This window comes from Zootoca vivipara, chromosome Z2 (genome assembly GCF_965207765.1).
Source record: "Zootoca vivipara chromosome Z2, rZooViv2.hap1.1, whole genome shotgun sequence".
NCBI lineage: Eukaryota > Metazoa > Chordata > Lepidosauria > Squamata > Lacertidae > Zootoca > Zootoca vivipara.
The window spans coordinates 26,199,160-26,226,707 of NC_142585.1; the positions used below are offsets into that span (position 1 = coordinate 26,199,160).

At 42.2% G+C, this 27,548-nt stretch overlaps 1 protein-coding gene across 2 annotated transcripts in view; it reads right to left on the minus strand.

Moving 5' to 3' along the window:
* Positions 1–8,337: 8,337 nt before the first annotated feature.
* The window catches only part of DCX (doublecortin), a 103,123-nt gene continuing 83,912 nt past the window's right edge, over positions 8,338–27,548 (minus strand). The window contains exons 5-7 of one of the 2 annotated variants that reach the window (XM_088664644.1): positions 23,401–23,538; positions 16,734–16,828; positions 8,338–12,778 (exon numbers count right to left, since the gene is read on the minus strand). In XM_088664644.1, the coding sequence (XP_088520770.1) occupies positions 12,722–12,778; positions 16,734–16,828; positions 23,401–23,538 (290 nt within the window). In that variant the 3' untranslated portion in view covers positions 8,338–12,721. The remainder of the gene's footprint in view (positions 12,779–16,733; positions 16,829–23,400; positions 23,539–27,548) is intronic. The other variant, XM_088664645.1, reaches the window with a different exon arrangement.

Genomic DNA, 27,548 nt, shown 5'->3' on the forward strand with positions numbered 1-27,548 from the left:
TTACAAGAAGATGTGGGTGAGGTGACTTGGTGTGGAACCTAAAATGATAATTTGCCATGTGGAAAACTTTTCCAAATCCCCAAGTGGTATGTCAAGTGTGAGAGTAGATTTACCTGATTGAGACCAAGGCGCTTAAAAAAGTTGAAGAATAGAATTGCCTCCTGCTGGGGTCCTTATTGAACTCCAGAAGAGTTCGTTTCCATGAAGAGTGGTCCAATGGCCACAGGAACAAGGAGGTTGTTGCCCATAAGCCCAAAGTTTTATGTGGTTTCCCGGTGGTGTAATACCTGAGCACAGGGGGTACGAATCATGCCACTGTACTCATGCAAAACCACTCCTGGAAGCTACTTCCTTTATGTGGCTACAAGCGTGGGTGACTTTGCATGGGGAATGTAGCCACTGTCACTCAGGTGATATTCCACTCACAATAGAACAAACATGCACAGCATCAGGCTGCAAGCTTCATAAATGAATGGAAGGTGTAACATCAAAGCTAGTGGAGTCCTATCTGATCTTAAGTGATAAAATATATTCACAATTGCTGTCAATGGAAAACTTTGGCCAACTGGAAAATGCTTGACCACCTCCATGCTCAATGCTGGCTCCAGGTTGGGGGGGCTCCTCGGGGAAAATGGTTTCAATGCACCCCTCTTTCTGAGTGGGCCCATTTCCTCCTTGGCCATCCTCATTACTCACCAGCTCACCTTTCTCCTCTGGATACAATCCACACAATCAGCAACATAGAGTAAGAGAATGTAAGATAGGCAGAGCCTGATGCTCCATTGTAAACGGACAATGATGGCAAGGAGGAGGAGGAACAGCAGGATCAGAGAGCCCCTTACTGAGGTGTGGACCTTCACAAATGCCTGATAAAACCAACCCCTGACAACAGCCCTATCCCTAAAAAATGGTTGGTGTCACACACAGACTCTCTTGATCAAAAAATGTATTTAAGGTTCCCCCTTTTTTGTGCAAAAAGTGATGTGATCTACATTTAGGTCAGGAGTGGGGACTTCTTCAGCCTGAGAGCTGCATTCTGGAGGTAGCATGCCAGTAGTGGGCAGAAGTAGAGACAGATGTGGATGGGACAACAAATATCTCTCTCTCTCTCTCTCTCTCTCTCTCTCTCTCTCTCTCTCTCTCTCTCTCTCTCTCTCACACACACACACACACACACACACACACAACTCTGCATACTCCCTCCCAGCAAGTGGCACTATTACAGTTCACAGACACATTCCAGCCAGGTGAAGACACTGAAGTAGAGTGAAGAACAGGGATGGTGAGGAGATGTGGTCTGGGGGGAGGGGTGTGGCCTGAGGTTCCTCATCCTAAATTGAGGTCATTTAACTTTCCTATTTTCTCAGGTTGCCTATCTACTAAAAATGAGTGGTTTTCATTGGGATAGTGTTTTGGTAAACCAGAGTTGCAAGGTTTGGGGAAACTGATTTCATGACACGGTCTCAACATGTGTTGACTTCTTTCTATGATGCAGTTCCACATGGATGTTCCTCAGAGGTGATGGGGGGAGGCATCTTAATGAGATGAAAAACATCTTGAAAATCTGCTAAAAGGGACGTGATCTTTGTTGGACCAAAAGGAAAATGCAACCCAGTTTCAAGCTACATAAAAACCATGAAAATCCTTCCTCAAATATATCATATTACTGTGTTGATACTCTGCATAGGCTTATGAAAACCTATTGCATCTGCTAAAGAGAGACAAAAAAAACCCACCCACCCTTAATTTAATTTAATTCATCCTTTTTACAAACACTCATTCATTAAATATGTCATTTAAACGAAACAAAAATTGCCTGACCCTGTAAAATACTACAGCTTGCACAAAGAAGATGCCCTTCAAGGTTCTGTACAGGGAGTTTAAAGTATGCCAGCTAAACTTTAAACCCCACCTTGATTTATTAACCCTTTACAATTCCCATGCTCTTTTATTCTAACCCCACCCAACACAAGAACAACTATAGAAGAAAATACATTATGACCTCTTGGTTATATTATATTGCAGCTTTCCCCCCCATGAATGAGAAGAATCATACGAAATCAGCTCAGAAGCTCAAGCTATCAGGATTTGTTTCAGCTGACTACTTCCCTAGACACAGTCCACTTCTCAAAAGAGCTATAGATCAGATTCCAGAAGGCCGTATGTGTCCCATACAGATGGTACTGGGAGATTGCTACTACGGCTATTTCTGTCAACATGCAGCATGCTTATGGTTAAGAAACACTGGCGGTGAGCAGCACCAATGAATCCATATTGGACCTTCCCCCTCCCCCCCCCTGTGCTTCTCAAAACTCTAATTGGTAAGGCCATGGTTCTCAAAGGGTGTGGCAGGAGAGGATGGCAAGTACAGCAGGAAGATTCAAGGACAATCAATACTATATTTTGGGAATGATGCATGTTCTTATGTAGCTGCATTGTTTTATACTGTCTGGATGTCCGGTGATCATATTATAGTGTTCTATGTTACAAATCAAGCACTGGTGGGAGTTTTTTCTTTTTGTTTTCCAGTGTATTTCTTATCAATAAAAAAATCCGCTGTAGCACGAGCAAATTTTTTTTTTCTGAAAGTGTGGCCCAGAGGAAAGTAGAATTGAGAACTGCTGCTGTAAGGCAGACTGCTGGTATCTGGCGGAAAGAATTCAGTTGCATGCCATATATTTAGGTGTGCACTGTAAAATATATATATATATATATAGCATTGTATTCCACCCCCACCCCACCCCACCCCCGGATTTTGTTGTTTTATCTTTTTGCAAACTGCTTTTTTATTTTATTTTTTACAATAAAGTGGTATATAAATTTTATGAAATGAATAAAATGGCTTGTTCTGTTGCAAATCCACTTTAAAACAAAAACAGTTGTTGTTTTTTTGCAGTTAGGGGAAATCACTAGAAAACATAGGATAAAAGACTAATGATATGAGCACCCAGCAAGCAAATCAGGATGAATGCTCATTATGGTATAACTCTTTCCTACAAACAAATCAGAACACATGCTCAGTAAAGACTGGGCATTCTAATCTCCTTGTAAGTTTTGTGCAACCAAATCATGTTGAATTCTCAATAAAGAGGTCATCTGGAGGAGCCATAAGATAACAGGGTGCCTACACAAGGAGAGGGAGAAGTGGGAAGTTGACCTGGCCACCAGAAGGAGTTCTCCAGGTGGGGCAGAGCTGCTGTGCTGTCTTCCCAGCAGTGGGTTTCTGTTGCTTACTGGTAGGGGATGAAGTGGTGGGAAGGCTGACACAGTGCAAACCCGCCGGTGGAGCCAATCTGGTGCTCCCACTTGCATGTCAGCACTCCATCAAAGCCCCCACCACCTTGGCCATCACACTTTTAGTAAGCAGCAGTGAACCACCTCCTGGGAAGATAGCAGAGTGGTTCTACTCCATCCAGTGAGCTGCTTCTCCTTGCTATCTTCCAGATCTTGTCATCATTTTTCAGACTCTGGAAACAATTAATCTTGAAAACTTTTTTCTTCATAAGAGCTCACTCTTATCTGTCTATTGCATCAAGCTACATTCTGCTCAGAATAGACCCACTGAAATTAATGATCCTAAATTATCCATGCCAGTGGGTCTACCCCAAGTAAGACTGGCATTGCATAAAACTCAGTCCATCTTCTAAGCTGACAACATAAGTTGTAATGTCAATAGCTGGGATGATCTGCAGTGTAAATGAGAAATTGTCTAACAAGTTATTTCTACTTTAGAATATGACATGTTTTGTGGTTACTTGTGAATATGAATGGGGGAGAAAATTGGTTCACATTTTAACGCAGACCTACCTAATTTGCCCTCTCCTCACCCCCACAAAAGGTGAATTGTACAGTCAGGCCAAACAGGCAGAACATGGTCTGAGGCAGGTTCCAAGTTTGGCAGCAAGAGGGAAATGAAAACAAGGAGCTCTGCTGGATAAGACTAGTTTCACCCACTCTAGCATCTTGTTTCCTACACTACCCAATCATATGCCTTTTGGAAGCCAATTAGCTGGGCATGAAGGCTACAGCCATCTCTCACTGTTGTCTCTGAGTAGCTGGCATTCAGTTGCATACTGCCTCTGAACCATAGGGGTTCCATATACCCCTCATGGCTAATAGCCACCAGCAGCCCTATTCTTCTGATGATTTTGTCTAGTCTTCTTTCAAAGCCATCTAAATTGCTGGCTGTCACCATGGGTAATGACTGTGAATTCCATAAATGAATTAGGTATCTTGTGAAGAGCTGTTTCATTTGTCCTGAACCAGGAGCACCGATTTTGCTAACTCAGTCATCTGAGCTTCTTGTTTCTGCACAGAGGATTCTTGGGTGGACTAACTGCTCTTTTTGAAAGCATCTTTGCTTCGCCCCCAACCAACTCACAATGGTCAAAATAAAGACCATGAGAAGGTTTGGCACTGCCAATCTGATAAATATAGTTGACAACACTTTTTCTCTTTTAAAACATTTTAGTGATGCAGTTTTTTCTGTATACAAGTTGTGTGGCAGCTGTGGGCTCTTTTTGTGTGATACCCCAGTTGGTTTGACAGGATGTGGAAGCATCCAGGCTGAGGGCACATGAGGGAAATGCTCTTATGGATGTCACCATGCATGCAAAGCCACTGCAGAAAATGCAAGATTTGGAGGCTTTAGAGCTATATCCTATCGGAGAATATGGTGGAGGGGACAGCTGAGATGGATGTGAGGAGAACAAGTAAACCTCAAGAAAGGACTTTGCTAAGGAGGAGGAAAGAGATATAGATTGCAGGAAGGGAATGAAAGAAGGAGGTTCTCTTACCACAGCAAGGACTGAGGAACTGGTATGGAAAGAAAGGGGGGAAAGAGGGAAGAGTTAGGGCTGTAAGCTGCAGTGACAAGCCAAGAGAAGATGCTAGAACTTGGGGAAACTCTACAGATACATAGAAAGAGATCCTGAAATGAAACATGCTAGCCAAACTTGCTGAGCAAGAGTCTCACTGGAAGATAAGAAACCATCCAGAGTTCTAAATCCTAGGTTTTAATGCCACTCTCTTGTTCAATTTTCCTTTTGAAAGATGGCTGAATGCTAGACATCTGCAGCTGGTGTGTGCATGTGTATTAAAACAGAAAGCAAAATGTGACAGCTGCATGGTGAGCAAAACTTCTCTGGGTGTTGTTGTTTTTAACAAAAAACTTTTAAGTACAGAGCTCCAGCTTCTTACATATAACCTTTCAGCATATATACAGATGTTAGGCACTCAAATAGCTTTAGGGCAGATGGTCATCTCACACTTCTAGTTGCACTCTCACAGAAACGTGCCAAGTCTTAACAGATTTAACTTTAAATATTTACAACCAATTTTGGGTCACTATAAAACAAAAGCAAAGATGAATGTCCTAAGAGCCAAACTTTATGGGATGGGAGCATGTCATGTTGAGGTTGTGGGATCTGGATCAGAGTTGTAATGGGGCAGGAGTGAGGATGGAATCCATTGCCCCAACGCCATGGCCTAAATATGAATCTCCCAAACAAAGGAAAATCCCCCCCCCCTCTGCAGTTAATGGCAGCAAGATGATTTAAGTTGGTGAATCAGTATGGGAGACTATGTCTGTCTGTCTATTTGTATATAGGGACACTCCAGATGTCCTTTTCATTGTGCATTTATGACGATTTGTGCTCATGATGGTATTGGGATAAAGATACCCAATCCTGCTTCCAATACTGTTTGTGCCTGTAGAAGCTTTGGGGTGAACATAGTATTTTGTTTCCAATCAGTGTAACTTGCTGCTGAAATCCTTCCTGCTGAAATCCTTTTTATACCACAAATGTTCCAGGGTGTGTATGTATTCCATTTTTGTTATAGCACCCTTCCAGATGGCAATAATGTTGGGTAAGCATCACAAAACAACTGACAAAGTAGAATGATGTGTGAATAGCCCAGTATAAATCCATCACTAATGCACTATTATTGCACCCAATTGTTGCATAATACACCTGCAAAGCAGGTTGCATAATACACCTGCAAAGCATCCTTCAGAGAGTTCATAGAATTCTAGAGCTGGGGGGGTGGGGGTGGGAAGGTCATCTTGTCCAACCCTTGCAATGCAGGAATCTCATCCATGATACATGGCCATCCAACCTCTGCTTTTAAAAACTCCATGGAAGGAGAGCCCACCATATTCCAAGGGAGTCAATTCTACTGTTCTGTTTCTAGCACACCCTTCAGTCAGTTTTGTTCCCAGGGTGGCTTAAATATACAAGGCATAACTATCAGTAGCATAGCAGACTTAGACTGCCCCTTATCCCCAGTCCTGTAGATTCCAATCCCAAGGTTTCATCTAGTCCAGACATGGCCAAACTTGGCCCTCCAACTGTTTTGGGACTACAATTCCCACAATCCCTAACCACTGGTCCTGCTAGCTAGGGATGATGGGAATTGTAGTCCCAAAACAGCTGGAAGGCCAAGTTTGGCCGTGCCTGATAGTCCAACCCCCTGCAATGAATCACAGTTAAAGAATCCCTGACAGATGTCTGAGAATAAGTCTGAGAATACGAATGGACTTGATTTTGGATTACAGCATCCTTTGAATGATTCCAGTTAATCCCTGGTTCAAAGGCACACCTCCTCCAAGGGAAATTTAGCAATGACTTTTTGCAGCAGAATCAGTGCAGTAGCCTTGCCATACAGAATTTTGTGTGGAAAATTTAAACAAATTTTAAAAGAGGGAGGAGGAGATGGCAGACTGGTGTTTGAACCCTGCTATATTAGGCCAAAGGCCCATCTGGTCCAGCCTCCTGTTCTCACAGAAGACAACCAGATGTTCCACTGGGAAGCCAGAGCACAACAGCACCCCCTCCACTCTTGATCCCCAGAAACTGGCATTTAGAGACATATTGCCTCCAACATTGGTTATAGGGCTTGCCTTACCATTAGGCAGAGTAAGGCAATTGCCTTAATCAGGTGATGGTGCCCCTTGGATCCCCCTGACTATTACTGTTGTGAGCCACAGGTCTCTCAGGCCCCGCTTAAACCAACCTGCTGCCCTCAGGTGTGGTGGATAACACTATCATGTTGTCAGTATTTCAGTAAGATTCATCTGCCAGTGCAGTCAGCTTCTGCACTGAATGGGATGGTGGGGGTGGTACTTCCTTGTCCTTTGCCTCAGGCCAGCCTTGTGTTTGGCAATAGTGTATAATTAATTTTACACAAGAACCTGATACTGGGGGGAATAGGGAGCCGGCGAACAACCCCAGCAACTATCTAGAACTATTTCACCCTTTATGTACATGGGCAGCTCCACTGACTGGACAAAAATGGGAAACCACTAAGAACAGAAGTCCTGTACCTGGATCAGGTCAGTGACCCATCTAGTCCAGCATTCTGTTCTCACAGTGGCCAAGCAGATGCCTGTGGGGGGTCTGAAAGCAGGACGTGAGCACAAGAGCACAATCCCCTCCTGTGGTTACTAGCAACTGCAATTCAGAGGCATGCTGCCAGTGACAATGATTAGATCAGAGGTTTCTGAGTTGTGTTCCAGGAACTTCTGGAGGTCCTTTAGAACTTTGTCACAATTATTCAGTGAGAAAATACGTAATAGGAGCCAGGCATTTCCTAGAGCTTGCCATCTGTTCCCAATCTTCTGGCATTTTCTCTAACTGCAGAAGAATGTGTGTGTGTGCTCTAGGGAGACCATGGCTCAGCTTCGGGTAGTCTCAACAACATGCCCAATGGTGGTGCCTGCAGGTGCCTGAGCAAGCCGCTCAATAAATGCTAGATGGCCATTATAATGTCACTTGTAGCCCTAATGTAGCATCAGTCAGAGGTTTTGTGGGAAATGAAACATTCAATTCAAACTAAAACAGGCCTTCAGGACTCCCAATGCTCAGCATTTATCAGAGCACCACTGCTGCCCAGCATACAACCATCAAATAAGCCTGATGCAGAAGCACTGGCAGTCCATCAGCAAACACTTTGCCAAACATGAAGCTAGCCCCAGTTCTAGGTTTACTTTCAGTTCACATGGGATGAGAGTGAGGCCCCACAGACCTGTCCAGTTGTTGTTGTTGTTTGCATGTACAGTATTTCACCCTAGAACACTCACAGCATCCTCTGAAATGTAGAGGTCCCTCAAGAGATTAGCCAGTGTAGAAATGGTTCTCCCCAGCTGGGATATATGGAAAACCACCCTCCTAGACAGTCACTGCTGGCTTAGTGTTAGTGTTGAGACCACCCATCTCATGTGCTTGCATCAACGAATCAGGTATAAGAGAAGTGCCCTGTAATCCTTCTTTCTTTCTTTCCAAATAACCTTTCCAAGAGTTAAGAGCTGAACACACCTAGCATTGTACACACTGCTATTCTGCATGCATTTTTTATTTTTATTTTTGTATAAAGACTCATGCAACATCAACTATACAGGCAGTTTTACATCCGACATGGTCACTGATTTCTACCTACAGTTCAAGAACGTTTACCTGAAGAATTGCTTCTAAAACCTGGGAGTCTGGCCCTTTACCCTGTTTCACTTTTGCAGGTCTGAATGGCTTTTCTTTTCCTTGTGGGAAAAAAAAGATCTACCTTCTCTTTCCACTAGGCTGTTGTATATTTGCTTGCTGATGCAATGTGTGGCAACATAAACTATTACAAAAGCCTCATCTTGCCAGGCCCTTATTCAGAAGGGTGATGTGCATTATTGGAGCACATCAGGCAAGGGAGTCCATATTGGTCCAGGCTCTCAGATATGCCACTATTAAGTGCAATCAAAGAAAAATGCCTATAGCTGTATTACTTGTTTAAATAAACACATTGTTGTTGTTGGTAAATGGGAAACATACTCCATGTAAACAATGTTCTACTTAAGAATATAAGAAAAGCCCTGCTGGATTGGACCAAAAGCCCAACATTCTGTCTACCAACAGGGGCCAGCATCTGGAAAGCTTACAAACAGGGGATGAAGTCAACAGCTTTTCCCAACTGTTTGCCTCCAGCATTTGACATTCAGAGGTTTACTGCCTCTGGGGTTACATGTAGCTATCGTGGCTAACAGCATTAGCCATCTAACTTTGTCTCCTGTGGACATGAAGAAGAGGGGAGAACAGAGTATAACATTCAAAAGACTACAGTATTCCTGCCAATCATAGGCTCAGTTTTTTTGGGCCTTGCACAAAACCAGCAATCAAATGGACTGTACCCAATTGTGTGTTGGATCTGTTTTGGGGGGTAGGGGACAGGAAAAGGAGAGGTGGTGTGTGTTCTGTATTGCGGATCATTTTCTTCCTGCTTACTGAAGTAGTGAAGATTGGATTGTACATTATTACAAAGACCTTTAGTTCCTGGATGGAGCAATATTTGCATTATTCCTCCATATTACTAAGGAACGGTGCTATGGTGGAGTACTGCTTCCCTATCATATTATAACAGAAAACAATTCCTCAGTTCCACATTCATCCAGTGCATGCCCCTGGTTACACTCTGAGGGGCAATTGGGAGCAGCCTATCAAGACTGAGAGGAAAGAGAACAGGAGATCAAACACCACAAGCAAAACACATCTCCAAGTAGACTGGAGTGTGGGCTTAAGCAGCTTGCAATCTATGTTATGCTCATGCTCAGGATTCAGAGCCTCATATGGTACACAGTGCCCCTCTGTGAGGGGTGAGGTCAGTGAGCATACAGGGTTTGCTGCTTCTGGTGCTGACAACTGTGGGTATGAACTGGCTTTGTGTCAGGGCCACTTGGCAGCTTTAGCAAGCAACAGTGCCTTCTAAGTTAACCCCAAGAAGCCATCACTGGAATTGACCAAAGAAACCCCACAATTTTACCAATGTCTTCCTCAACACTAGTCCTAGGAGGTCATAGACAGCACTTTCCCAACAGATGATCCAAAAATATTTAACGGCATCAACGAAAGGACTCACTGGCCAACCCTCCCAATCCCTCCCCATGAGGTAGAGAAAGTATTACTGTCCTTATTTGACAGATACGGTAAATTGAGGCACCGAGAAATTAAGAGACCTGCTCCAATTCATACACCAGATCTGCCAGATATCAAACACGCATTGGGGGGATTAATTTTTTTCCCTGTAGGCCTTCCCTGTGCTTTGTCCTCAAAGCCAGCCTTCTCCACAGTGATCTGACCATTGAACTTACATGAATGCTGAATCTTCTGAACCAAAGTTTAGACAGCTTTGGCCAAACAATGGCATAGAGGTAAGGAAATCCTAGTTTTTAACTGCTTGGTTCAACAAAGGGTAGATCCTCACTTGTCCTTGTGATGCAGGGTCTCTACTAAAACTGCAGCCATTGGGTAGTCTGAAACCTTGTATTTTAAAAATAATTAAAACAAAACTGCAAGCTTGGTTTATCCACATTGCCACATGAATCACAAAGATGACAGAGGTAAGGAATGCAAAAGCTAACCACCAAATACCAACTTTGGGCCAAGCACTGTCTTCCTCTAATAGCCAAGAGTTGTTGTAGAGTTAAGTACCCCAGTGTGAAGTATTATTTATTATTAGTAATTTCCATATGCCTTTTGATTTTATGCAAATTGCCCAAGGTGGCTCACAAAATGAAATTGCAAAATGAAAACATAACCTTATCAAAAGTACAATTGCTGCAATACATTCTAAACTCACAACGGTTTGCAAAGGAATCTAAAGGAGAGTGGGGAAAGCAATCCACAAGGTTGGTTATATGGGTATTGCTCTGATAACATTTTGCAAGATTATGGAGATCTTATTCCTACAAATAAGGAATAATCCAATGCACAGTATTATCTGGTACCTGTATCCAGGCCCAGGAAATAAAATGGCCAGGTCTGTATAAAACTGTAAACTTTGCATCAATGATTATTTTTTAAAAATTGAATGGATTCCTTTTCTTCCCATTTCACTATAATGCACCGCTTCAAGATAAAAGTTTATAATACCGTATCATGAACACCCTAACAGTTCTACAGTCTGAGCATCTGGCCATAGTTAGAATTATTGAAATACAGAAAATTAAAAACATAACCTTAAGCATGTTACAAACACTCTCAAAATATTAACCATTTTGAATTAATTGCCATATCCCTCCCCCACCCCATGCAGACCCCTCCCATTTTATGAACCTTTGATGTCAGTTTGGCAGTGACTTCAAAACACTTATTGTGTTGAACCTTTTTTTTTTGTATATTTTAAAAATTTGTTTCTTTTTTAAAGCAAAAGAAAGTCACCAGTTTTCTTTAAAAAAAGGATATTGAAGAACTGACTCTAAGACACAGCTAACATTATTTGTTTTCCTCTATAAAAGTTGTATAGATTTCTTGTTATTAAAAATTAATAATAAGCTGAAGGTGTTAGACCTGAAAACAATTTTTTTTCACAGTGTTTTCAGTGTTGGCTGTTTGCAAGGCATTGATAGTCTCCACAAAGATAAAGAGATACCATTTCAGTAACTTCATATCAACCAGACCATGTTTATTGCTGGTCATATGTATGTATATATAAATATGTGTGACCAATGGCCTCAAAGCAGAGGGCATCGAGGGGCAGTGGAGCATCACCTCTACAGCCGTGGGGTGCCTCTATCTGATCAAAAATGGGGGTGGGGTTGATGATGAGGGTGGACAGGTGGTAGGACTTGAGTATAGGTGGAAGACAAAGGATTTGAGGATAGGGCCAAGGTGCTCAGGTGAAAGGAAGCAAAGACAGGGCTGAGAGCATGGATATGGTGGGGTGTTGAGGTGAAGTGGAGAAGGAAAAGATAAGGCTTATGTGATTTGGAGGGAGACCAGACAAAGAAGGAAGAAAAAAAGCTAGGGCTGAGCACATTGGAAGGGTTGAAGTGAGACAGAAGGGGAGGAAAAGATGGGGCTGAGGTGATTTGGGGCAATTGAAGAGAATATGGTTGGGTGAGGGGATGAGGCCGAGGTGAATTTTGCTCAGCTGAGGTGAGTTGGGAGATTGAGGTGCAACTGAGGAAGAGGAAAAGATCGAGAGCAGAGTTGGCAAGCAGAGCCAGCAGGGTGGCTTCCCAAATCCCACCCCGCTAAAACAACTTTGTGTGTTTATTAAAACATATCCCTGTGTCCTTTTTGAGGAGAAAATCACGATATGTAGCTCTTTATTTCTTAGCATTGTCCAATCACCCTTGTACTTATATGGATGTTCACAAACAGACAAGAGTTGCCTCCCATTGGCTGTGAGTTAACATCAGACAATATGCAGGTGTTAAACTCAGAGACCCAACATTGAAAACAGGTCTGCTTTTGCAGAGTTGCTGGTATTCATTGGAATTTGGAGGGGGGGGGTGCTGGTGGATAGACCTGTTTCCACTCTTGGCCTTTTGGACAGAGATGCTAATGGAACATTTGCAAAAGAAAGTTGTCACCTGACCGGCAGCAAAAAAAGAAAAGAAAAAAAGCCAGTACATCATAGGGTTGTTGTTGTTGTTGTTGAAGAAAATAAAATGTTTGAGCTAGAATGTGTGAGAAGAGCATGAGGATTCAAGCCTTCTGACTTCAAGCTGCCAATAATGACCACTTATCTTTCCTATGAAATTACTCAGATGATAGGTATCCCTTTATCTCTGTGGATTCATAGGTGTTGGTTTTGTGGCACAGAGGAGAAATATAGGAAAGGAAAAGAAAAGACATAACTTTTGTATCCTTGGATTTGCACCAGTGACCTCTATGCTCCTTTTGGCAGAAGTGTGGTGCTATATCTAAAATGGAGTGTGGACACAGGGAAGGGGGTGTCTTTACATGGAGTCTCCAAGGGAATCAGAGTCGTCCAAGGATAGAGGCAGGTACAAGTCCTGTAAGGAGAAAGGGAAAACGTGTTAACTCCCACAATTAGCCTCTCCTGCATCAATGAGGAATTGCTTCAGTGACTCAGTGCACAAACAACCATTGCAGACTTAGGCCCAATCTGCAGTATACATTTAAAGCAGGGTCATACCACTTTAAACATGGGTTCCCCAAAATAATCCTGGGAACTGTAGTTTGCTAAGGGTACTGAGAATAGTTAACAATCCTCTGTTCCTCTTACAGAGTTACAATTCTCAGAGTGGTTTAAAAATCTATTCCTCTTTCCAGGGAATTCTGATTTTAACCCAAATCTTGTTTTAAACTGCTGCTTCCCCTCCCTTCATTGTCATCTCCCGATCACTGTACTCAAACCTCTTCCATTGTTAAACTGCCATTTCCCCCCTGTGTCTTTCCATCAACTCAAACGTCTGTCTTTGTTTAGAACAGCCACTTCTTCACCGTTCAGTGTACCATCTTATCACTATACTGAACCTTCTCTATTCCATTCCTCAGCTGCCTCATGTAAGAGAGATAAAGGATGGAGGGCCCTCAAATATTCCATTGTATTAAGGTACTTTACTCAAACCTTTGCTGTTGTTTAGAACCATTATTTTCCTCTCAGCTTTCTCTATCCTTGCTGTATTCAAGCATCTTCTGTTGCTCTAAACCAGGCATCCCCAAACTTCGGCCCTCCAGATGTTTTGGACTACAATTCCCATCATCTCTGACCACTGGTCCTGTTAGCTAGGGATCATGGGAGTTGTAGGCCAAAACATCTGGAGGGCCGCAGTTTGGGGGTGCCTGCTCTAAACCACTTTTCCCTTCTCACCCTCCCTCATTTCATACAAAATCAGGATTGTGATGTGGCACTACAAATCCTGAAATGGGAGCTCCGTGATGACAGCCTTACATTTTTATGTATATAGGAAGATACCTGCCTCTGTTGGTGAACCATTTTTTCACATGATCCACCTGTCACTGCAGATGAGAACAACGCCATCACCCTATGTTTGTAGATGCGTTTGCATGCAATACCATGAACCAGCAGAGATGGAAAATCTAGAGCTGCTACAGGCATCTAGAGCTGCTACAGGCAGTCCTATCCCAGAAGGCTGCTGTCTCAGCACTAGCAAAGTACAATTATACAGTACTTTGCAGCTGGCAGAATGAAGCATTAATCTCAACAGTATCCTTATAAGGAAATAGCAAAATGCCTGCTAAAGCTTTGCAATTATCTGCATGTCTTTCATTGCTTAATGGAGTAGAATTGCCAGCATTTGAGCATTTTGATGAACAAAAAAGATATAGTGGGGTGCCCAGTTTCCACTTGCTTGTCGTCAAACACCCCCCCCCCCCAGTTCCAATAAGTAGTGATGTTGCCAAAGTCGAGATTTTCTGGCTCCATAGTAGGAATTTGGGTAGCAAGTACAGCTTGATCCAAACACAGCCTCAAAAAGTTCTTTTCTGTCTAGAATTTTAATGGTATTCCTGCATTTCAGACACAAACTTTTTATAGTGCCAGGGATTGAATTTGGCAGCTCATTGTGCAAAAAGCGGCATACAAGTAAACTCAGTCATAGAAGCATAGAATCTTGGAAGGGACCCCAAGGGCCATATAGTCCAAACCCCTGCAATGTCTGAAGGGGCTCTGACAGGGTCCTAGAGTCCTCCCTCCTTCCCAAAGCTGGGCAAGCACAAGTGCTATGGGGAGGGCATCAATTGGCCTCCTGCAGGGCTTCATATAACTAAGGTCTGCTCTTGATACTGTAGTGTTAAATCTTCAGTGAATGCATTTAAAGGACCCAAAGCTCATCCCAGCTACCCAAAATCTTCTGTAAGCTGGTAACAGCACCTGCTCCACCGTGGTCCACTACAGCCTACAGGTGACATAGTTGGAGTATCTCCCTAATTCATAGCTTTTCTGGTGCTGATCTTTCCTTGAAAATCTACACCTTCCAGAAAGTGAAACAGATAGGTGAAAAAATGAAATGCTATGTGAACTGAATGCTGATGAAATGTGGGGAATGAATAGGTTTAGGACCTAAAACCTTCATTTTTTGTTTCATTGGTGAGCAGAGGGAGCTTGTGGTATTGTGTTTCAGAACATATTTCTGCTACAGTTTCAATCAAAACCACCATTCAAATGAAGCCCCAGGAACGCTGAACAAAATCATCATTAGTGATGGATGCAGTTAATACATAGAGCCATCACATTCATTTCAGTTCCTTTAGTTTCATGTATAAGCATCACTTGCTCAAAGGAACTTTTATTGCCCCTTGAACTGTTGTCCTTTTCACTTAAGGACATATTAAGAAGACATTGTAGAGGATCACCTAGGGTCTCACTTGGCTGTATCTCATTATGATGGCAGCAGAAAGTTCCTATAGAAAATATACAGTGGGGAAAATCTGGGCAGAGGAAACACACACAATTAGGATGTGAAAAGAATTTTGATGTAAACTACTCTGAAAGTTCCTGCTGACTGACTGTCCTTATTAAGGGTTGGTTTGCACAATACTTTTTCGGTCCCTACAAGCATTCATGTGGGGAAATAGAGTGTTAAAGAGTCAGAGAAAGAGATGTCAGGAAATTGCAACAAACCTGTAATTAAAGCCTGTACAGTGAGGGGGGAAAGTATTTGATCCCCTGCTAAATTTGACTGTTTGCCCTCTGACGAAGAAATGACCAGTCCATAATTTTAATGGTAGGTTTATTGTAGCTGTGAGAGACAGAATAACAACAGGAAAAACCCCAGAAACCCAGAAGACAAAAGTCAGAGATTGATGTGCATTATAATGAGTGAAATAAGTATTTGGTCCCTTTGCAAAAGATGACATAGCACTTGGTGGCAAAACCCTTGTTGGCAATTACAGAGGTCAGACGTTTCTTCAGTAAGATTTCGAGGCTGATGTGTAGCTACTCGAACCTTCAGCTCCCTCCACAGATTTTTGATGGGATTAAGGTCTGGAGACTGGCTAGGCCACTCCAGGACCTTAATGTGCTGCTTCTTGAGCCACTCCTTTGTTGCCTTGGCCGTGTGTTTTGGGTCATTATCATGCTGGAACACCCATCCTCGACCCATTTTCAATGCCCTGGCTGAGGAAAGGAGGTGCTCACCCAAGATTTGATGATACATGGTCCCATCCATCATCCCTTTGATGCGGTGAAGGTGTCCTATCCCCTTAGATGGACAGCTGAGGCTAATGACTTATCCAGACTTCCTTTTGTGTTGCATTTCTAGGCACAGCCCCAGGCTTTAAAGCTCCGTGTCCAAACAGTTTTGTTTTGGTTTTTTGTTCCAGCACTTACCCTGGGAGAATCCATGTTTTACCACCGAATCGGAGCAAACGGCAATTGGGTTTTCTATGCATTGCCATTTGCTTCAATTCAATGGTAAAACAGTGTCTGGACAAAAAACCCACAAAAACCCCACACTTGGACACAGAGCTTTAAAGAGTGGGTCTGTGCCTGGACAGCATGGCACAATAGGAATTCTGTATGAGGGCTCATCCACTTCCACTTTTCTCATGCCTAGAAAGCACAAGTCTGAGCAGTTTCCCACTTGTCCTGTGCTTTCTAGGCATGGTTTCAAGTGGTTTTGCCTTTTCCCAGAGAACTCACTCTTAAGTGCTAAATTGGAGCAAACATCAATCTGCAGAAAACCTAATTTGCTCCAATTCAGCGCTGAAGATCGGGTTTTCCTGGGGGAAACCGGCACAGAAGTGTGGGTGAGCCCTAACAGTTGACTGCACTACCAACCAAAATGTCAGCCCCATGCAGAATCAAGCACAGAGATCCCATATAGTTACTAGACTACAGCTGAGCCAGTGACTGCCTTACCACCATCTGGCTATTTCCAGTGGAGCAGTCCAGGTACTCCTCCCGCCCTCACAAACTCTTGCAGTGGTGCAGGCAGGTAATAATTATGTAGGAGGTTTAGTAAGGTATAAGAAACGTAATACCTTGTGCTTACGGAGGCTCCCTGGACTGGTGGGTGTGGAGATTGGAGACTGCTTCGATTTGGGTGTGGACAGTTGGCTGCTTGATGTTCCATTGGCTGTACAAAGCAAAGGGTAAATCAGCAATGAATAAAGACAATATATATATATATATATATTAATGCCTATTTAATTTCCCATTGAAACATTCCAATTTATGAAGCATGATTCCAAAATAGAACTTTTAAATCATGATTTGCTGGTTCAGATGAAGTTTTTTTTCCAACCTCACAGTTCAGCTATCTGTCTGTCTGTCTGTCTACACATATTTTGCTTTGCAAGTAACAGGTCATGTTTTTGAAAACATGACTTAGGTGCTGCAAGAAGGATAGGAGATGCTGAGTTTGAAATAGTTTTGATTGAATTATTTTTATTGATTGAATTTAAATCCTTCCTTTCCTTCCAAAGAAAGATGAGATTGGAGCTGAAAATTGTGCACTTTAAATTTGCACTTTAACACTTCTTTAACTTTCATCAGCACAATGCACTTTTGCAAAGTCACAAAAGGTATTATTCCACAAAAGGGGGGGAAATCCAGGCCAGCAGATCTTCCATAGAAAATCTTTAAATGTCATTAGCAGATAATGTTAGCAGTTTCCCCTCCCCTTTTTACTTATCTATAACTTTGTGAACACATCAATGTATTTTTCCCCACCTGGAGTTGAACAGCAATTCTTTCTCTTTGTCCCCAATTCTTGCAAACATATCTTATCCTCAGTAAGATGGTAAACCTGTAATCTAGTGGTACCTCCTTAGGTGGCAACTCAGCAGCACATACAAATCAATAGTCCTTTATACAGTCATACCTTGGAATTTGAACGGAATCTGTTCCGGAAGTCTGTTTGACTTCCAAAACATTCGAAAACCAAATTGTGGCTTCTGATTGGCTACAGGAAGCTCCTGCAGCCAATCAGAAGCTGCAGAAGCCCCATCAGATGTTCAGGCCCCCGAAAGAACATTTGCAAACCAGAACCATCACTTCCAGGTTTGCGGCGTTCGGGAGTCAAAACATCCGAGTTCCAGGGCGTTCGACAACCAAAGTATGACCGTACCAAAAAATAAATAATTTTTTTTAAATCCCTCCATACTGAAAGCTGGGTATCAGGCAAAGGGTTATGCCCTAGCTCGTTTTCTATGTGCAGGGATTTATTTATGTATGCATTTGTACAGAGAAGTATTCAATCATGTGAGGTACTATCTAGGGATGCGGGTGGCGCTGTGGTCTAAACCACAGAGCCTAGGGCTTGCCAGTCAGAAGGTCGGCGGTTCGAATCCCCGCGACGGGGTGAGCTCCCGTTGCCCGGGCCCTGCTCCTGCCCACCTAGCAGTTCGAAAGCACCTCAAAGTGCAAGTAGATAAATAGGTACCGCTTCGGCAGGAAGGTAAACGGCATTTCCGTGCGCTGCTCTGGTTCACATGACCCGGGTTCACATGCTGGCCACATGACCCGGGAGCTGTCTGTGGACAAACGCCGGCTCCCTTGGCCATTAAAGCGAGCTGAGTGCCACAACCCCAGAGTCGTCCGTGACTGGACTTAACGGTCAGGGGTCCCCTTACCCTTACTATCTACATATAGATAAAGTTGTAGCTCAGTGGCAGAGGACCTGCTTTACACACAGAAGGCCCCAGTTTCAATCATTGATATACCCATGTTGAGTTGGGAAAAACTGTTACCTGAAACCCTAAACTGCTCTTGCCAGTCAGTGTAGATACAATATTGAGCTGGGCGGACCAAAAGTCTGAATTGAGTCACATCCACATCATACATTCAAAGCACATGGTTTCATAAGAGCTAAATCTCCCATCATCCTTAACAAACTATAGTTCCTATTATTCTTTGGGGTGAGGTGCTATGTGCTCTGAATGTGCTGGTTTAAGGAAAATTCCCCAACATGTTCTCAACTTGGCTGCCTAAACTATAAATACAGGTTTACCAGCTCTGAAAGTCTACAAAGAAACCCCCTATATACCACATGTGCTATAACAACAATGTATATGTATGGACTGCCTATTTTAATACATATGCGTAAATTAGGATTGATGGATTACAGTATTCTTATTGTTAATGTGAGTGGATCTTTCATTCTTTCTTTCCTTTCTGTCTGTTCTGTTTGCAATAAGAATTGTGTGAAACACCATGAAGCTCACCGGTTGATCTTGGGTCAAAAATGCTCACGTTAACCTGCCTCATAGAGTTGTAGAGAACATAAGATTGGGGCGGGGGGGGGGGGCGAATATGGGATGAGGGCAGGAAAACAATGCAATATTTGCTACATTATATACAGACCAGAGCATTAAGTAATAACCTAGACGTCTCCTCTGCAGACTACCCAGACGGCAAAATATCCTCTTGTAATAAGGATTCTTGGTAAACATTCAAAAATCAAGCCAGGCTGGCATTCTGTGGACGTTTTGCTAGATCTTGCAGTCTTGTGAAAATGCATCCCTTTCACTGCAGGCCTTTAGGGAAGCAATGAATGTGAAGCGCCCATCCAGATTCTCATTGGCTAGAAGATCGTGCCTTCCCCATTCATGCTCAGCCTGCTAGACACTAGCGTGAGAAGGTCATGTTTTAATTTAAAATCAATGTCCTATGGATCTTCCCCCTGGTACTTGAAAAGGGCATGGGAATGTTAATTGGTCTTAAAGCAACATGGAATCCTCTCCACATCACACAACGAAGGTTTGATATAGCTAGGAAGCCGAGGTTGGAAAGTCAACTGGCAAAGACCAATTAGTACAAAAGTACCAATTAGTACAAACTAGTGCTGAGCTAGAGAATAGAATTCAGTTTATATTTTGGTTACCTCTTTGGTTGCAAAATGATTCCACTGTTTTTGAAAGTAGTTCTAGCTTCCTTTTACCTCCCTTACATCTAATTAGATGCATTAGCTTTATTAAAAGTAGGGCATTTGAGGCCTTCCTTTGTATTGAACTTCATTATAGAAAATGATTAATTTTCCTAATGGTGTCATTCTGGTTACACTTGGGGAGTCTTTGCTCTCTCTCTTTTTTTTATTTGGAGGTGTCTCTTACAACACCTTTGAGAACACCTGATCTAGGTTGAACCTTGAAAGAAAGCTCCTTTTCTCACAGTATAGTTACAATTCTTGATTTGTTTGTTATTTGCTGTAGTGAAAATCTGCATGGGCATTTAAAAAAATGTTTTTGATAGACCCAAGTGAAATTAATAGACATGACAAACATAGGACCATTCATTTTAAAGGGTCTGATCTGATTACATCCTAGTAGGATGTAACACTCTGCCAGCAATAACTCATACATTTAAACTTCTCTGTAAACTATATTTTAGTACTGATATATATTGGGATGAAAAATACATCTAACTGAAAGATGCTACGTTTTTTTTTTTTTTTGCAAGGCTGGCTAAGAAGCAAGCTTTGATCATATCTGGGTATGACTTCAGACTGATGCATGAAATAATAGCAGAATGAATAGGTCATTATGGTTCAAATAAAACTTGGAAGTGGGAATAAATAACACTGCTTGAAGGCAATCTTATGAAATATCATTTTAAAGACTCCAAGCTTCTCTATTAAAAACAGAACATTTCCGTGTTTCTCATAATCCACAGTGCAGCTGATCACTTGTGAATGCTTTGGGTCAAGTAATTGCTTCTTACATTAGGTTCTCGTGTACAGTACTTTTAAAAGGGGTTGGAGCCCACTAAAAGCATAAGAGGGGAGGGGCCAGATTAATGGAATGGATATCCAGGAAAGGGATCTGTAGTAGCTGTGCAGCAATCTATGTTATAACATTATGTTGCAGGTAATATTTGTTTCAGTCTATTGGGGTCTTTGATGATTTATTGTTACAGTAGAGATTGTGGATTTATATACTGTGGTCAAGTGGCTTGCTTTAAAGAGGGCAGTCCTCTATTAGAAGGGCTGCCAGGTACAAGCCTTGAAGTTGCCTATCCACAGCAAGCAACTGGACAGCAGACTAATCAGGCGCACAAGACACCAGGTCACACTCTGCCCCCACTGTGGCGAAATGGATTGCATCTTTACATCTCTACTGTACATATTATATTAAATTATATCTTTACATTTTACGTTTGCATCTTTGTATAAATTAACCTGTGCAGATTCAATGCAAATCCTTCTTCCCCTTTGTTTTATTTAAAAAGATTTATAAATCACTTAATATATTTTAATATCTAAGTGCTGTACAATATAAATTTAGCTATGCATTACTGACTACCCTAGCATTTTTGTTGTTGCTGTTTTGTGATGCAATTTTGTTTTAGTAGGCAGTGAACAGCCATCGGAGGGCTAGTCCTGAAATGATGATGATGGTAATAATAATAATAATAATAATAATAATAATAATAATAATAATTGACAGCATCCATGTACAATGCAAAACTATCATACAAGCTGCAAAACTGGATAGAAGCTGAGGGGTTTTTTTTCTACTGTAGGTGAAGAAACAGCTGTGACTTCTCTATAAATAATATGTCTGATGTCATCACCAGTCTTAAAATTTCAGTCACTGGCATGAATATAGCAAGTATCACTAGTGCTGGCATAGATTATCATGGGGGTGGCAGAAACATTGAATGAATAAATTCATCTAGACACAGTTTCTTATACAGGGTATAAGCAAAAAACAGGAAAGATATGCACAGATTCCCTCATCAAGTTTTGCACTAATCAAGCTGAGCTTATTTCCAGCCTAATTAGATTTTGGAAAAGACGTCTGGGTCAAACAAAAGACCAAATGACTGTAACATGTAAGGGTGAGGAATAAGTTGTCAAGCATGTCACAGATAAAAAGTTTCAGGAATATGCTGTTTCAACCAAATAAAATAGATAAGCATCACACAAAAATCAGGCCAGATAATGTTTTATTCATGGTGTCCTTATTCAGCACCATTTTTTCTCTTCTCATGTGTCTCTTCTAATTTGTCACAAATCAAAACTTACTTAGCCTATTTGTCATTCATGTAAAAATAATAATAAAAAGCAACCCCCAAACCAAACATTGCTGTTTCATATGAACTAGCAGAATGCCAGTGCCTTGAGGGGGCAGATTCAAGACAGAAAAAAGTTGCCTTTTGCTCGGGGAATTCACTACCACAAGAGGTAGTGGATGGCTTAAAAACGGATTAGGCAGATTCATGACAGATAAGGCTGTCAATGCCTTCAAGCAACAATGGCTATGTTCTCCCTCCACAGTCAGAAGCAGCAGCATTCCTCTAAAACCAGTTGCTGAGAATTTTATGTGGGGAGAGAGCACGCTTTGCACTCAGATCCTGCCTGTGGATGGACTTCCTACAGAGGTGACTGGTTGGCCACTGTGAGAAAAGGATGGTGGACTAGTTGGGTCTTTGGCCTGATTCAGCAGCCAGGGTCTTCTTATGGTCTTAGATTCTGTGTTTATTTGCAGGTTAAATTGTAGGGCACTGAAGTTATCTATGACCTTAGGGCTAATCAACTGCCCTGATGAATTTGTGGGACTCTTTCTTTTAAAAAGTTACAATTTTTTTTAGTGTATATGAGCCACTGAAGACATCCATAGGGTGAAACATGTTGGGCAAGTCATAATGGATGTTTTGCCTAATGAAGACTTGATTTTATTGAAGAAGTGTGCATGCACACGAAAGCTCATACCAAAATAAAAACTTAGTTGGTCTTTAAGGTGCTACTGAAGGAATTTTTTTATTTTGATTTTATTTGTAAGCATTGTTAGTCAAGAAATGTGCCATTCATAGATCTGAGTTTGAATTTATATATGTTTAGTAATAGGCTTTACTCTCAAATTTCTGCATCTTTTTTATTTTTGCATGTTACCGTTTTGCTGGATTTTTATTATATTTTATTTTCTTTCTGTTAGGTGTCCTGAGCAAAAATTGTGTATATTTTTGCCTGAAGAACCTTTAAAGGAGGCGGGGCTGGGGAACTAAGACAGATACCAATGATGAGAAATGAAGTTCTAGGCGTAATAGGCAAAATAAAAACTGGTAAATCACTGGGTCCCGATGGCACCACCCAAGAGTTCTAAAATCATCATCATCATCATCATCATTTGTGCAATTGCTGGTCTTCAAACAAAATTATGTAACTTCTCCCTTAGATCAGCCTCCTGGGAATAACAGACAGATTAGCTAAATGTCTGTCCCAGGAAAACTGGTGAAAATTATTGTGTGTGTGTGTGTGCGTATCATCATATAGAAGAGCAAGCATGGCTTCTGAAGCAGAGCCAGCATGGCTTCTGCAAGGGCAAGTCCTGTCTCATGAACCTATTAGAGTTATTTGAAGAATGTCAACAAGCATACAGAAAAAGGTGATTCAGTTGATAGAGTGTGCTCAACGAGCTTTTCAACAAGCGTTCCTGAGTAACCTTGGAAAAATGAGAAACCTGCATCCCTACTCTGAGTTGGCAAAAGACAGCCAGGTGACTGTGGTGAGGAGGAGGAGCAACAACAACAGGCGAACAGGGCCAGTTCTCTAGAGATTGGCAGATGCCTAATGACACAACTCTCCTATTGCCAGCCCTGTGTGACACATGAGTGAGAAAGGTATGACTCAATGACCCTGATGCTAACTTATCACCCAGATCCAGGTGGAGCCAACATTTATCTGCTGGGAAAAGAAGTGTCACTCACCATCCTGATGGTTACCTGAATCAGCTGGGGATTTGCTCCGGCGCACAGGAGCTGGACTCTTTGCAGAGCTCTTCTGAGGTGTTGGGGAGGACTTGCTGCCTGGAGTAGTTGGAGGGTTGCTTTTCATTACCCGGCACTCTGATAAACAACACAAAAAAACCAAAGTAAGTGATTGCATTGATCCTTTAAGTGTCTTACATATCTGCAGCACCTAGAGCAGGCTTCCTCAAACTCGGCCCTCCAGATGTTTTGAGAATACAATTCCCATCATCCCTAACCACTGGTCCTGCTAGCTAGGGATCATGGGAGTTGTAGATCAAAAACACCTGGAGGGCCAAGTTTGAGGAAGCCTGACCTAGAGAGATGGTAGTATGCTGTTGTTTTTTTAAGCATGGCATTACAATTAAACATCGAGGGAGGCAGCAGTGCACATGATCTGCATTTGAAAGGTCTCTGGAATCTTCAGGTAGGAAAGATTTCTGCCTGAAAACTTAGAGAGCCACTATCAATTAAATCAACCTGAATTCTCCTCTCCTTTCCCCAATCTCTTGTTTCTGCTCTCTTCCATCTCCCTGGACTCCTGGAGAGTTCTGGAGTTGATTCTTCTTGACCAGTGCTTACTTGGTTTATGGACAGCAGCTACCTGCTTAACATGAATTTCTACCCCCTCTGACACATCCAGACTTCCTTGCAGGTGATGGTGGAGCCATGCCTCCCCCACTTCTTAGCAAGCCTTGTCCAATGGCTTGACCATACTTCCACTTGTCTTAGAAAGCACGGGCTCAAGTGGTTTCCCACTTGTCTCATACTTGCTAGGGCCCAAGCAGTTTTCCCTTTGCCCCAACACTTTCTCCTGGAAAACCTGGCCTAATTACTATGAGATCATTCCTGGTACTATCTAATCCCAAACAACATATTGCATATAACTCAGATATTTAACCTACAGATTCCGCAGCGAACCCACAATTCGGATCGCAAGGTCTGAGCTGGGAACAAAGTAATCTTATACACCCAAGAGCTGTGTGTGATGATATCATCACATAAAATGCTGGTTTAGATTATCTAAACCTACTCACACAACCAAATTAAAATACTTTTCAACCTTAATCAGCCCTCAGTGTGCTATTGCAGATTTAGCACAAGAAAGCAAAGCATCAGAGCCTTGGAGGCGAGAAAGAGAAAAAGTCATATTTCCCAATTGTGATCAGCTAATCTAAAAATTTCAGGCCAGCAGTGAATGGAAAGCTGCCTGCAATAGCATGAAAATCAAACCATGGCTGAGCTTTTACAGCAATTTCTTAAAGGAACTTAGCGAGGAGTGGCAGGATGTAGCCACTGCTTTGAGAGCAGAGGCCTCACTATAGCAATGAAGGAAATAATTAAAACTGCAAGTGGGGCTGTAGATCTTGCTCTAAAGCAGGCATCCCCAAACTGTGGCCCTCCAGATGTTTTGGCCTACAATTCCAATGATCCCTAGCTAACGGTAGGGCCGAAGTTTGGAGATGCCTGCTCTAAAGCACAAGGCCGTAATTTCTTCCCTTAAGACAGGCACCCCCAAACTGCGGCCCTCCAGATGTTTTGGCCTACAACTCCCATGATCCCTAGCTACCAGGACCAGTGGTCAGGGAAGATGGGAATTGTAGTCCAAAACATCTGGAGGGCCGAAGTTTGGGGGTGCCTGCCTTAAGAAATATCAGTAGATGTTCATAATAGCATTGATTGGGAGAATAGAAATTGCATAACTAATTTAAGGCTCAAGGGGGTGGGTGGGTGGGTGAGTCAGTGTGTATATGTGAGGGTGGTATCTCCATTTATTTATTTTATGGGTAAAGGAGACTGCCAATCAAGGGCAGCTACTGGGAGAGCTGAGAAACAGAGCTGTGACAGGCTAGCTCCGAGAGGCCTTCTCTCCCTCCACTGTCATCTGAGGGCAGCCATTTTGCCATGCTGCCTCAGCTGTCTAAACACAGGAGCTTGATATTATTTTATTTTATTTTTGCTTTTATTCTCTTCCCTCCTTGCCCCTTTTCCCTTGTGTGGTGTATTTTTATTTGTTTGTTTGTTTATTAGAATGTAAGCCTGTGGGCACTGGCAGAGGAAGCGGTGTGCGGTGGGTGCGGTCTGCCCCAGGTGTCATCCCTGATGGGGGGGAGGTGTCATGCCCCCCCCGCCCCCCTGGGACGCTCACCAAAATGGAATGATGAATAAGAATACCAAAATGAAATGATGGTGTTTGTTGCTGCTATTTGAGGTAGTTGGGATTTTTCCTTTCTTTCTCTTGAGGATGGTGTGTATTCTGCTAACTCCCTTTCAATGCACTTTATATAAAAAAAGAAGATCCCTACAGAACATTTCTGCAAGAAAAAGAATTTTGATGCCCTGTTCAAATCCATAATTATTATTAAAAAACAGAATTTAACTCAATTAACTATATACAGCAAAGCAAAAAACCAAGATGGCAGAATCCTATTTTATACCAATCAAAATAACTGAAAAATAGATAAAATACACACACACTGAGAGAGACAGACAGACAGGCAGACAGACAGACAGAAAGAAAGAAAGAAGAAAGAGAGAGAGAGAGAGAGAGAGTCAGAACAGAGGTTGGCAATAAAATCCCCCAAGTTTCCTTACGATTAGTGTGGGGGGACGACAACGATATGGTGTCTTCTGAGATGGCACTACAGGTATAATGTAATGTCACCATGGAAAATGCCAATATATTCAGAACCGCACCATCAGAGCTAGGCATGGGGGTTCGAGAGGCAGAAAGCAAGATTATAACAATCTCCAAGAGTCAGGCTTGCTAGGGAGCCCTAAGACACTGCCAAGATTAATAGATTTTAAAGAGATGGAATAACCTTCTTTCAAAGGAGCTCAGAGGCACAGAAGCAGGGAGGTGAACGCAGGAGAGAAATATGAGATAGAGAATACTTTGCCTTGTCAAGCATCAGGACATCACATCAGGCAGCCGCCGATGTCCCTCACATTGTCAGCTATCCTCTAGTCAGGCAATCAGAATTACTCATGTCATCATGACAAAAACCATCACAGTAAGAGACATGCATCTGCGGGACATCAGGCACCATAGACATATCAACTCTAGCTGCTGAGCTGTGAAATAGAAGCCTGAGAAAGGAGGATGGCAAGGGCATGGTCCAATTCAGAGACTCTAATGCCTGTATAGGAGCTTGGATGCATATTATAGCCCCATCTGCACTATACATCGAAAGCACAATCCTATCACTTTAAACAGTCATTGTTTTCCCAAAGAATCCAGGGAACTGTAGTTTGTTCAGTATGTTGAAAATCATTAGGAGACCCTTATCCCACTCACACAGCCCCAATTCCCAGATACTTTGGAAGGAAACAGTGACTGCTTAATGTGGAATGATACTGCCTTAAACGTATAGTGCAGATGGGCCCTATCAAACACCAGGGCAACCCTGGGGCAACCCAATGCTCACATAACTCCAATATGTACTTCAGAATGCTGGGGACCAACACCACTGAACTGAACCTCTCAAAACAGCATTTCTCAATCTATTCATCTGCCTATCCACTCAATCCATCCAAAACTGAAGTATCATTTCTCTGCCCATTTGTAACACAGAACATCCATCTTCTCCTCACCCCAAAAACCTTACTTGTTTTGAAGAATGGGAAGATCAAATGATGTCCTTTAGCTTCTAAAGTCTTTATGTTTCTGAATGCCTGATTGCATTTATATACCAAAATGTGATGGAATGGCATGAATATTTATTACACTAACAATAAATGTTAAGCACTAGGGGTTAAAGTGCCCAACCTTACTTATTAAAAACATGTAGAGTCTTGCATATTTTAACTGTATTTCTGGTGGGGGGTTACCAGCCTTAGGAATTTATTTGAAGGGGGACCCCCCCCAAAAAAGAACTAAGCAAGCAACTGAAAAAAAGCTTAGACTGAGATAAGGGGTGAAATTTTCTTGAAATCTTGATGTTGAGCCTATCCATACTGATGTGGGTTTTCTCCCCTAAACCTCATCCTGCTCCTTGATTTTTACTCTTTCTGCTAAAAGAATACCATGTTCACATTATTATATGCATATTATATTAATATATTTCCAAAGTAACCAGCACAAAAACAGATACAGACAACATTGTATA